The following is a 13,167-nucleotide window of genomic DNA, read 5'->3' on the forward strand; positions in this document are numbered from 1 at the left end:
ATTCTCTAGTAAAAAATATAAAAAATTTATGTGTGGATCAATCAAACCCCTATCTGTGCTTACAAATCAGGTAAAAGCATTGAAACAGATTCAGTTAATTAAATTTCCCATCAGAACTTCCAGCTTGCATGGGTAAAAGGCTGCTTTATCAAAATGAGGCCCAGCATGGAAACCCTAGCAGAGAGTCGCCTGGGGTAAAATGCAGCATACTCGTGGCCTTCCTTCTGCTACACTGCTTGGTGCACTGAGCACATGCTGCTCTGTAAGTGATCTGAGACATGTGTCCTGTATTCTCCCATGGCCAAAAATGACATCTCACATTTCCTTGGCATTTTCCAGCAATGTCTGACAGAGGAGTTGTATACAACATGTTTTAAGGAATATGCTGGGTGATCAGGCTGGTTTAGGTTTCCAATAATACTCTACCTAGGGGAAAAAAAAAAATGAGACCTTTTTTCATGTACATTTTTCAGAGAACACATATATGCGGGGTTTTGTGTGAGAAGGAAAAAACAGAGATGGATCTTTCTCTGTTCTACATGCTAGTTATCTTCCGAGAGTGGTGACAAAGAGCCACTCGCCGTGTCACTCAGGGTCAGTTTTCCCTTGGCTAGGGCACAGACAAAAGACTGCATTGCACAGCCGCTGTCCACATCTCCCAGACACGGAGTATCCACATTTCAAACTTTGAACCACAGGGACTTGAAAGGATAACAAGAGCAAAACGGACTCAAAGCACCTTATAAACAGTATCTCATTATGATAAATCTGCTCTCAAAGAAGTCAAAGGACTTGTTTTCATCTTACAAATGAAGAAAATACAACTCGAAAGCCAAGTGACAGGTAGGGCAAGTGACCCATAATAAGGCACATTTAGAATAAAATTGTTGGAATTTAAAGAAAAACAAACCTAAGTATCAAAGAAATAAGACAAGGTCGCTCGGAAGAAAAGAAACATGACCAGCATCAGAGTTCATACCAGAAAACAATGAAGTAACACACCAAAGGGACTTAAATTAAAAAAAAAAAAAATTACAAGTCAAAGAATTTGTTTAGCTGAAATTACCCTGAGATGTGAAGACAGATTTAGAACCATGCAAGACTCGGGTGGTATGGAAGCCCTCTCCCTTCCTGAGAAATCTACTCCAGAACCAGCGTCCAAAACCATAGTGCAACAGAGACATAAACCTATGAGTAGATGACAAAGGCAGAGTACAGATCCATCTACAAACAAAGCTGTGAGTGTTTAGAGGCCACAGCACAAATAATGTGATGTCTGCATAGTTCAGCCCTGCTGAAAAGCACTCAATCACATGAAAATACAGCCATCTTATGAACTACTACGTAAGTGTTTATCTGGAAGCAAAAGATATCATTTCAAGTGACATGATGGAATGTAAAGTATGCAGGAGCAAGAAAAAAGTATAATTTCCCTCTTGCACACAGCACAGAATCAACACACAAGAACAAAATAGAAGTTATTATGTAAAAGTAACTGTTAGAGCAAAACCAGAACTCTTCCCAAATATAAGTAAAAAATCAAGGCCAATCATACTGATTTTATCAATTAATATAATATGCCTAACTGGTCTGTTAAATAAAAGGATTCTCAAAGGACAGCAAAGTCAGGTGACAAACTCACGGAACAAAAAGTTGGGACCAGTGTCAGGTCTTTTTGTCTCCAAATTCTCATCCTAGAAAGAAGAAAGAGATCACCCAAAATAAAGCCAGAAAGTCTTGACCAAATACATTTCCATGAAAACCTGTATCAGTAAGGAACAAAATCATTACATACAATTTTATTGTTATGTGCCAGGTGTGGTGGCACACACCTTTAATCCCAGCACTTGGGAGGCTGAGGTAGGAGGATCACTGTGAGTTTGAAGCCACCCTGAGACTACACAGTTAATTCCAATTCCAGGTCAGCGTGGGCTAGAGTGAGACTCTACCACGATAAAAACAAAAACAACAAAAAGAAAACTAATTATTGCTATACAGTAAAATTCTTAAAAATGCAACAAGCAGGTATTAGAATAAGATAAGCATTACTTATGAGATCCATTTATCAAGCTCATTCAAAAAAATACTTATAGAAGGTACATGTGACCAGACGCCTTTGTAAACGTTAGGGATTTGAGGCAGTGTGCCATCTTTCCTGTGAGCACAGACACAGAAATACATGTGAGATACACTGCCTGGGCTTAGAGACCAACCAATGCTGGCAGGTTACAAGAGACGAACTGTGGAACAATGGAAGGACCTACCCTGCCGTGACACCAGTAGGTGCTACTAAAAATAATGTATCTTATTAGTGCCATATGAGACCAGGCACAAAACAGCAGCTCATTAAAATGCCAGAGATGAGAATGCCTGCCAAGTAAAGCATTCTGTCACAGGAATGAAATTAATGCTGCCTATAAAAGTAACTAAAAAGCCACAGAAATGTTCCTCTGCCTACCTCCTTTTTCCAGCCAAAGTCCTGTGTTTTATATGAAAATGGCTTTCATCTCGCATGGCACAGAAGAGCTGATGGTGACTGGCATCAAACATGCTAAAATCAACAAGAGTGTAATTATCTGCACACTTTGAAGTATTTTCAAAACACATACTGGTTGGGATTCTCCTAATTTAGAAGTGTGTGCTTTGTGCTGGTGGTCTAGAACTGTCAATAACCTGACTAAAAAGAATTTTAAAATCTTGCCCAAAGCATTCTTTTCTACGGCAATTATTATTTGACTTGCTTATACTGCACCACTTTCATAAAATGTTTCATGCAGTCTACAACATCTTAATGTCACAATGCTGGTTGTGACACCATTTTAATGGTGCCTTTTCATCAGCTGCTACATGTAAAGCACTTAGAGCAGGGCTTGACACACGGCAAGTGTCAACTATTATTATATTAATACTTCCATTTACAGACCCCCTTTAAAATATGTAAATAAGTACGTAAGGTTAATTAAATGACTATATTTTAATTTTCCCTCTATGTTAGTTGAAAATGGGGAGGAATTTTAGTGCAAAGAATTTTCAGAATGTTCTTTTAAACTACAGATTCTTAAAGACTAAATCTATGGAATGGATGAAAATTTAATGACAAAATTATAAAGATCAGATTTCTTTCCCGAGTGTACAAAAATATATTTTATTAGCAATTCTTTCTTGGTCTAGCTTAAAAGAAGGAAGGAAAAAAAGAAAGCAAGCAAGCAAGCAAAAAAGGGGAAACAAAGGCGTAGATCTTGTAAAACCTGACCTAACTTGAGATTTGGACACAGAAGATTTAATAATGTATTTAGTAAAGATTTAAAAAGGAAGAAAGCAGGAAAGTGAACCAACAATTAGACCCAGAGACTCATGAGTTGTAAACATTTCTGCAGTAAAGTAACAAATTGCCTATCACCATATCACTCCTTTGATTTCTTTGTATTTTAATAAATTAATCTGATTTCCCCATCACTCAAGTAGGCTGTCATACAAAGGCACAATCAGTATAACACAGGACACAAAGCCACTAACAGATAAGGGAGGAAGAGAAGAAGGGAGAGAGGGAAGGAGGGAAGAAGGACAGACTGGTGCCTCAAGAATTGTGATTCACTAGAATCTATAGAGTTTTTCTATGGAAGTCAAGTATCAGTGAGGCTATTGTGGGAGGCCATGGGCCACGTAGGTACAGAGGGCTATGAATTGTCACAGGGCAACGGCAGTCTCAAACAGGCAAGGACACAAGCCTGGGAAACCACTCCAGCAGAACCATGCCTCAGATGCTAGGAGTGTCTGTCCAGTCCACAGGTTTGCCAGATGCCAGGTAAAAAGGCCCTTGATTCAGCAATCTCAAAGTGCATGCTGGGCTGTTTTGCTAGCTCTGCACATTGAGGGCTCTGCAGTCAAATGTGTAGAAAGAACAAATAAGAGTAGAATGAAAATACTCCAAAAACCGGAAAGGGTATTATCATTATCACAAAGAAAATAGTTTAAATTTTTTTTTCTCACTGCCCAAGAAAACAAAATTTATCATCAACACATTCACCATCTGATGATAAGGGCCCAGAGAAGGGCTAAATAATTTTTATTAGTCTTCAGTGTTGGTTTCCAGAAATAATACCTGAATGTAAAAGTAGCCTTTTGTCACAAAATATTAACACAATGTAAAACACTTGGTTAGTTTAAAATTTACACCTACCCTTATCATTTAGACTATTTTCACACTAAAACTGCAAAGAAAGTATCTTGCGGTAAAATTTTAAAAAGGAACAATAAATGCTGCAAAACACACACACCAAGCTGGACTTCACATAAAAGTGTAAAAGTCTATGAATTTTGAACATAGATTATCACTGAGTGTGGATCAAAGAAAAATGTGTAAAAAAAGACATAAACATAGAAGGAAAAGTGCTCCAAAATTTAGGATGGATATTTTCACAAAGAAAATAGTTTCAATTTTTTTCTTCGCATAGACCCAGAAAACAAAACTTATTACTAGGTCCCAATTAAAATGGCTCCTACTATTATTATAAAATCTATATTTTTTATAACCATGGTTTTAGATTTTTATTTTTCACTCTGTATATTTCAATGGAAATTTCAGTAGATCCAAACTACTATTTTTCAGGTTCTGGCAGCAAAGAGTAACTAAGGAACCCCAAAAGAGCACTGTTGTTGGAAACTTTATGCACCCAGTGTTAGTTATGACTAATCGTGACAAAGGCCAGCCAACCTCACCCTAGACACTCACTTCAAAACAGTGACTGACAGAGGATGGCTTGTTAGTAACAGCAATAGCTACAAAGGAAGCTCATGAATACTTTTGACCTCACCCCATAAATTGGTGGTAAGCAAAAACGTGCACTGAAAATGCTATCTTCTGCATGTTACCAGAAGGCGGCTGATTCTTTTGAATCTGAAAATTTGGAATTTTCTTCCTTTGAAAGGATCACTCATATTGCACTTACAATATTTTCCTTAAAGTATATTAAAGCTTCATTTTTGACATGCATATATTATAAAATATTGCTCCTTGATCTCTAATGGTAACCCATAATTTGTACTTATCTTTGAATCAGTTAAAGATAGATATGTGCTCTTCTTCCAAAGCCAATAGCCATTTAGTAAAGTATTACTATTTTTAAAAACACACGCACATCCAACAGTGTATCCGGCCTTTGTAGGCTGCCTGACCACACACCCTAATTGCCCTTTGTGTGATCATGTATGCTTGCCTTGATTTTCTGTTGCAAAACTCTTCAAACTAAGTAGAAGGAACCTGGGATACAAAAAGAAGACTATCAGAACGGAAGGAGAAAAGAGGCAAGAGCAGGAACAAAAGCAACAAGTTCGTAACTGTAAACGAAGAAATCACTTAAGAGATCAAGTTATACCAGTGGACAAAGAGGCAGGATAGGAAGCTAAAATAACTTGAAAATAAATGTCAGAGAAGATTGTAAGAAGAATCTTGTGAGAGATAATAGGCCTTCAGAAGGATAAGAAAAATACTGCTAAGACGGCAGAGTGACAGTCAGCTATGTGGTGGGTGGGAAAGACATAAAGCAGACCATATAAGAGGCCAGCAAAGGCCAGGAGAACATTTTAAATCACTTATCTAGGTGGCACATCTCACTCACCCAATTGACTTTATTTCATTATTCGTTATTTTGTATATAGGCTGAGTTTGTTTTGTTTCTTTGTCAGAAACCCTCAACTAGTATTTCACATCAGAGGAGCCTACCAAGCCTAGCACCTAGGAGAATTTTTTTAAGGAGAAAACAAACATGTCCTATAAGATGATTATCTTTCCCAGATCCCTTTAAGAGCCTGGCCTAGGCCACTACCCCTCCTTTCTCCTATCAGAGGAAAATGTTAGGACTCTAGCATAGGCAGGAAAGACTAGTCACCCAAATCCACTCTAACCTAGTCCACAAATCATGCAGGCACTCAAGTCTGACTCCTGAAAGCAGCCTGAAGTTCTGGTTGGACATCTGAGCAACAGAGGAAAAGGCAAGGGAGAGCTGGAGAGGAATGAGAGCAAGGAAGACAAAGGAAGCAAATAAAAACACAGTAGGAATCCCAAGCACTGGCAGCTCACATTCTGATTTAACAGCAATACCAAATGAAGAAAACACATACTTTTATTTTTAACAAATGCAAAGTACAGTGGATGCATGAAAGAAGACAAACTCAGTAATTTGCTTTTCCTTGTGACCTGAGAAGGCCTTAAAAAAAAAAAAAAAAAAAACAAAACTAACTAACTTATGTGTGGGAACCAATAGTTCATGGCATACCAAGGTTCCTTCTAGAAAGATATGTACATCCTAGCCCAGACCCTTAAACTAGATAGCCACTACCTCAAAGTCAACTAGTACTTCAGAATCAGGGACTCACCTCCTCCAGAGGTGCCTTTCTGAACTTGTTCTAATGACCTTGAATCACAAGATAAACTCCCTTCCAACCTGGTCCTTGTAAAACACTGTAGGCTCTGCCCAAACAAGCTCCAGACCTTCTCCAAAAGGTGGAAGAGGCAAAATGCTTGGTGGTGTGCCCACAACTGGGTGAAGAGACTGGGGCTCTGGTGCCTGATATGCTCTGCAACAACTGAAAGTCTCCAGTCTTCTTGCCGTACCCACCCCAGCCTCAGTCAGTCAGCTTTCAGCTTTGCTCCTTGAAAGGAAGTTCTGTGTGCTGCTCCCAACTTGCTCATCTTCAGACTCTTTTTAAAGCTGCTGCCCACACTTTCCAGGAAGAAAAGTCAGTGAGGCATTTTCCTGTACCTTCTAATGTGCAGATGGCATCTGGGGAACGGGCTGAGGGAACTGCAGTCCTCTGGGAAGGTAAAACCTCAGTCATTATCTTGCCCCCCGGTTTTCTGAAGGCACAGTGGCCAGTGCATGAGTGTCAAATATAGTTACTTCTCCTTCAGACTTAGGTGGTAACAGTACCCAGTAATCCACAGAATAATGGCTTCTCCTTTTTGTGTGTTATTTTTGGCTTAAGAAATTGAAACTTACAACACATTTTTAAAGTACTAAGCATGCCATACTTCTTTTCCACCTTTAGATATTGTATGATCACATTTATTACCTCACAGACATTTAAAAGCCTACTAAATTCTTAAGTAAAACAACCATAACCTGTCATAGCTTGCTGAGGTATGGTACAAAAACTCAGGTCTGTTTAAAAGGATAACTTTTCTACTACTGCTTAAGTGAGATGACATCTATGACTGTTTAACAGGTGGAGGGCTAAGGTACTACTTCTCACATACTCTGAATGCCTGGCTACCAAGGGCCATACTCCCACTCCCTCAGAAGCTGGCTAGGGTATCCTCAAGGGCACTTTGGAACTCAGTGGCACCTCATTACCATGTACTTTGTGCACATTCTCAGACACTGCCATGCCCATACTAGGGCAACGCATCACAGAAGTTGGCAGCAAAGCTATCAGCAAGAATTTGGCTTCGGATTGAAGTGATTCATCTTACATCCTAGCATCAAAAAATAACACACTGATATTTTAATCCCTTGGTGCTACCAGAACCCCCAAACATTAAAAATATATTTAAGCAAAAACAACAAAAATCATAGGTGTTATGACACTCAAAAGCACTGCTCCCTTTTCGTAAGTCACTGAAGATACAGACTACTTACCGTATTTCAAAGTATGTATAAGGAATGACAAACCAAGTTTCAACCTAACTGATGCCAGGACAAAACAAGCAGTGCAAACCTCTAGAGAAGCATACTGACATTCTAAATTTATGAAGATACACTTCTCACTTGCTTTACAAAAAGAAAAATGTCTCCTAGTGTGTTTCTGAAGTAACCCAGTTCTTTCATGGTCCCTCTTCATTTCTTAGACTGAGGACTAGAGTCTAGCTGCACAGGTATGGAAATCATCTCTTTAACCAGGCGGAGTCTGCATACTGCTCATCCTTACTTCATGAGAACAGCCTGTGCACATTCCTGTGAATACAGGATTTTATACATATATTTTATACTATTATCCACACAAACTAAAGCTACGGCTTACCGTGAAATTAATGAAAACTGCCCCCTCCCCACGTGCCACTCTCGAGAGCAAGTCCTCGGGAAGAAGGGGCTTTGCAGCAAGACCATACCCAGTAGTCTCTTTCCAGGTTCCCCTACCTTTTCAAACACTTCTTGCTTCCCTCGTTTCCGTTTTCGTGGTCTCCGATTCACTTGAATCCATTTCGTGACCTGAAGTTCAAAAACCACAGAGCATTTTAAACAGGTCGATGGATCCCTAGCCCGGCGACCAGGTCCTCGCTCGCTCGCTCGGAGCCGCCTGCGCACAGAGCCGGCGGCCGCGACCTTCGCCCGGCGCGCTGGGCTCCGGCCCGGGCCGCGCGCCGCCAGCCGCACTCACCTCGGCGTCCACTTTCCGCGCGAGCTCGCTCCGCGCGCCGTCCTCGCGCTCCTGCTGCAGCGGCTGCGGGGAGAGCGAGAGGCACCGTCAAGTTCACCTCGCGCCCGCCCGCCCCACCGCGCCCGCCGGCGCGCGCCGTCACCTCGGCGGGCTCGGGGTGCGGGCCGGCCGGGCGGGCGGGCGCGGCGGGGCGGGGCCTGCCTTAAAGGTATAGGCCTCGCCGCCGCCCCGCAGGTCGCCCCCGCCCTGCCCCGCCCTACCCCGCCATCCCCGCGCTGCCGTCTTATTGTTCTCGGGAAACCGTCTTCTCCCTCCCGGGGCCAGGCTCCTACGCGCACCGGACGCGCACGTCTAGCCGACCCATCCCCAGGGCTCCAGTCCCGGGTCCCCGCAAAAGCCTTTCCCGGCTCGGGAGGATGCGGGCCGAGGGCTGGCGGGCGCAGGCTTTGCGGAGACACGCCTCCGCCTCGCCGGCAGCCCGTCCCGCCTCAAGCGCCCCACGGCTTCCGCGAAGGGAACGGAACTTTCCTCCCGAGAGAGGGAGAGAGAGAGAGAGAGAGATGCACCACACGCCCGACCCGCGCTCCTCCCGCGCCGCGCGCCTGCCGGGCGTGAACACTAACTAGCAACAGCCGAACACCCCCCCCACACACCGGGAATTAAAGAGGAGGGGGCAGTCAGTCAACTTCCGCAATTGGGAACAAAGTTTCCACTTAGTTTGTAAAGGTGTATGCTATCCCCCCCCCCTTTTTTTTTTTGCCAACCTCAAAAACCTTTTCTTCCCATCCGCACCATAAGTCCTTAGGGGCAGAGGGTTGGAGGCAGGCAGCGCTCTGTTGGCTGACTTGGACCATCCCTTAAACTTTATCGCATTTCTTTAAAGAAAATCTGTCTTCCCCTCTTTATTGCTACTCCATCCCTCTTTCAAGATCAAAAGGTTTAGATCAAAGCCAAGATCAAACTCACGACTTTAAATAGAAGCAACTTTGCCATGTAGTATTTTACACAAAGAGGAGCTTCTTAATGGATAGACATCAGAGCGGAAAACTTTATTGTATCTCTTCATTCCCTATGCGTGACTGGACTACTCAGACTTAGGCTAATGATGCACGTCTAGATCACAAAATAAACAACAAATCGCTCAAGTGAGGGATTCTGATACAGTATTTGTGTTTCTAGTAATACCCCTCCCCACATCTAACTCTAGACAGGGTTAGAGATACATTACCATTTTATATCACTATTGCCTAAGTGCTACAAAATGCATACCCATTTGCTAATAAACATTGTTCAACATATTACCTGATCTTATAATCCTCATGAAATCTTTCTACTATAAAGAGAATGCATAGAAAAGTTTTGGAAATCTTGGGAATACAGACACATAGGCAGATAAAAAAATTAGCAATGGTGAAATGGATTATGCAGATTGCTTAATTTCAAACACTAAAGAATTTTGAACTAGTCAAGCTTTTATACTACTAATAATTCTGGAATCATCGATAGAAAGTTGTCCTGGCAGGCACTTCCTTTTACCCAGTAGGTGTGAGTTCATTACCCACAGGAATTCAGATGAACCATTCAATACCGATCTGCTAAAATGCTGTCTAGCTTCAGTGGCCCTTTTTGGGGGCTCTTTGTTTACTTTAAAATTTTTCCATCTGTAGTCTTGGAAGAAGCAAAAAAAAAAAAAAAAATCCTCAACATCTAGTAATAATGAGAAGTATGGCAAATCTCTATACAGATCTCTGTGAAAATCTGTTATGGCTGGATAGTACTTGAAGGCTTCCCCCACCCCCCCCCCAGGATTGTCATTTGGTTGTAGTCTCAAACACATAAGCAAGATTATTCTCAATCCTAGGATGCTACACTAAAGAACTTTTGAGCTGAGACCTGGAAACCTGATGGTACCACCAATGGGAGGTGGTGCCCAGCTCATGGCAAACCCAAGGGTTTGTGGCTGAAGTTGAACAAAGAAATCATCTACTGGCGTGGTGATGCAAGCTTTAAGGCAAGGGATCACTGTGGGTTTGAGGCCAGCCTGAGACTACATAGTGAATACCAGGTCAGCCTGGTCTACAGTGAGACCCTACCTGAAAAAATAAAATGAAATAAAATAAAATAAAAAAGAAATTGTCTACTGTCACTGTTTCTCTAGTGCTTTGTGTGAAGCCACAGTCGGGATCCCTTCTACGTGCCTCCCAATTGACCTCCTGATTTTTTCCCTACTCAACACCACAATCTATTCTCCACTGAGAAGCCAGAATGACACTTCCAAGGGTAATTCAATTCTATCACTTTAATTAATGAGAACACATTGCCTGCCTAGCTCTTCCTAAAACAACCACTAGAAAGGTCTTTTCTTGTCAATGTTCATATCACCCTAAACATGTTTATGACCATACCACCTTAAACATGGCTGATCTTGAAGCTAAGCAGGGTCAGGCCTGGTTAGTATTTGGGTGGGAGAAAGGTCTTTCCTCACGCTCTCTTTCATATGATATCACCCTGTTCTTCTAGTAACATCTTGTTTATAACCTTTCTCAATGATTGTCTTTAGCTGCGTAGAGTTCTTCTAATTAAGAGGTTTTATTTTGGAACAGTTTTAAATTTATAGAGTGAGCAAAAGGCACCTTATTTCTGTAACCCCCACAGCTCTTTCTACTATTATATCTTCATCTGATCAAATGCATTTATGGTATTGTTACAGGTAATAGCCAGTACTGAGACATTACTACTAAAGCTCATTTCACACTGGGCTTGAGTCAGTGTGACACAATTATTATAGTTATTTTGTTTTTTCAAGGGAGGGTCTCACTCTGGCCCAGGCTGACCTGGAATTCACTATGTAGTCTCAGGATGGCCTTGAACTCATGATGATCCTCCTACCTCTGTCTCCCAACTGCTGGGATTAAAGGCTTGTGCCATCACACCTGGCTATTATAGCTGTTTTTATCATTGCATGTGTATTATGGATGTGTGTGTTTATGTAAGTGTGGGCATGCAAGTGTCACAGCTCGTGTGTAACATTCCTTGACTTCCACTTTATTTGAGGCAGTTTCTTGTTATTCACAGCTGCATATGCCAGGCTAGCTGAGTCACGAGCTTCTGATGATTCTGTCTCCAAATCCTATCTCACCTTAGGCACACTGGGATTTCAGATCCATATTTCTGTGTCCAGCTTTCAGTGGGTTCTGGAGATCTGAACTCAGGTTGTCACACTTGTGCAGAGAGCGCTTTTACCCACTAAGCCATGTTCCCAGCCCTACAGCTATTTTTTAAATTAACTGATTAAATGTCTCCTCATTGAACTTAGAGTTCCAAAAAGAGATCCTGTCTCTTTTTTGTTCTTCATTTTTGTCCAGTCATTGGAAGCACTTCCTGGCACACACTAAATGCACAATGAACATTCAACAAGTAACAGAAGTAAAAAGGAACAAATGAATGCATGGTATTGAGTATTTCAAGGGGAAGAGCTTTAAGTTGAATATTTTTCTCATTAACCTAAATTTGTTTTGCTGCTGGAATATCTTTATTTGTAAAGAGCAAAGAATCATACATTTGCAAAAGACCTACATCATTTACATTTCCAGGGTAGTTCTAAGATGACTTAATAATAATAACAGATATATAAGAAACTGAAAATAATAAAAGTAGTAACAATAAATGTTCCTAATATTAGTCAGTAAAACTGTATCCCAAAATGGTGCTAGAGTCAAAATGTAATCTAGAATGAAAGATTAACATGTTACAGAATAATGGAAAAAATTATATTTTTATTATTTTCAATATTTCATGAACACATGTCTTCCTGTGTTTCTGTGAATCTCCCTTGCCTTATGGGTTCACACCAATGACAATATGCTATAGAGAAACTTTTTTAAAACTTAGAATTTGGGGCTGAGAGGATAGCTCAGCAGTTAAAGGCACTTGACTGTAAAGCCTGCTGGCCTGGCTTAATTCCCCAGTAACCCATAAAGCCAGATGCACAAAGTGGTAGGTACATGCATCTGAAATTTGTTTGCAGTGGCAAGGGGCACTGGCACACCTATGCTTGCTCTCTTTCTCTCTCTGTTACTCACTCAAATAAATAAAAATATTTTTAAAAGTGGAATTTTGCAGTCAGGGATGGATATTCTAGCATCTTCCAGAATATGGTAGAAGTATTTTGAAGCCTTTTAAAACCAGATTGTTTTCTATTTTAACTCTGACTCAGTTCACTGAAACGGCAAGTATAGAAAAGAAGTTGTTATATGAGATTCATTTTGCAACATTTCAGAGGCAGAGGAAAACTCTTATTTCTTTAAAATAAAAGCTGCTTAATCTGGGCAGTGGAGATTACTTTCAGAAGGAAAAATACTAAGTTGGCAAATAAAAATAAAATAAAAATAAAAAAATAAATAATAAAAAAATAAAAAATAAAATTAAAATAAAAAATATTGTTTATTGATTTATTTTTGAAGAGACGGGGGGGGAGGGAGGGAGGGAGGGAGGGAGGGAGGGAGGGAGGGAGGGAGGGAGGGAAAATGGGAGTGCTAGGGCCTCTAGCCATTGCAAACGAACTCCAGACACATGCACCACTTTGTGATCTGGCTTTACATGGGAATTGAACTCAGACATACAGGCTTTGCAAGCAAGAGCTTTTAACCTCTGAGCCATCTACCCGGCCCATTTTATTTATTTTAAACTATGTTTTTGCATATATATGTGTGTGGTATGCATGTGTAGGTCAGCGATTGACATCAGAAAGCTCCCTCTATCACTCTCCACCTTATCTATTAAGACAGGGTC

At 41.1% G+C, this 13,167-nt stretch overlaps 1 protein-coding gene across 4 annotated transcripts in view; it reads right to left on the reverse strand.

Moving 5' to 3' along the window:
• Positions 1-13,167, reverse strand: part of Aopep (aminopeptidase O (putative)) — a 428,441-nt gene that overhangs the window by 72,976 nt on the left and 342,298 nt on the right. For 2 of the 4 annotated variants that reach the window (XM_045144107.1, XM_045144109.1), the window contains 2 exons: positions 8,377-8,439; positions 8,136-8,207 (listed from right to left, as the gene is read on the reverse strand). In XM_045144107.1, coding sequence (XP_045000042.1) covers positions 8,136-8,207; positions 8,377-8,439 — 135 coding nt within the window. Of the gene's footprint in view, positions 1-1,642; positions 1,695-6,217; positions 6,814-8,135; positions 8,208-8,376; positions 8,440-13,167 lie in introns of those variants that run through there. The other 2 variants (XR_006635781.1, XM_045144108.1) reach the window with 2 other exon arrangements.

The sequence above is a fragment of the Jaculus jaculus genome, chromosome 2, assembly GCF_020740685.1.
Source record: "Jaculus jaculus isolate mJacJac1 chromosome 2, mJacJac1.mat.Y.cur, whole genome shotgun sequence".
In the NCBI taxonomy this organism is placed as follows: domain Eukaryota; kingdom Metazoa; phylum Chordata; class Mammalia; order Rodentia; family Dipodidae; genus Jaculus; species Jaculus jaculus.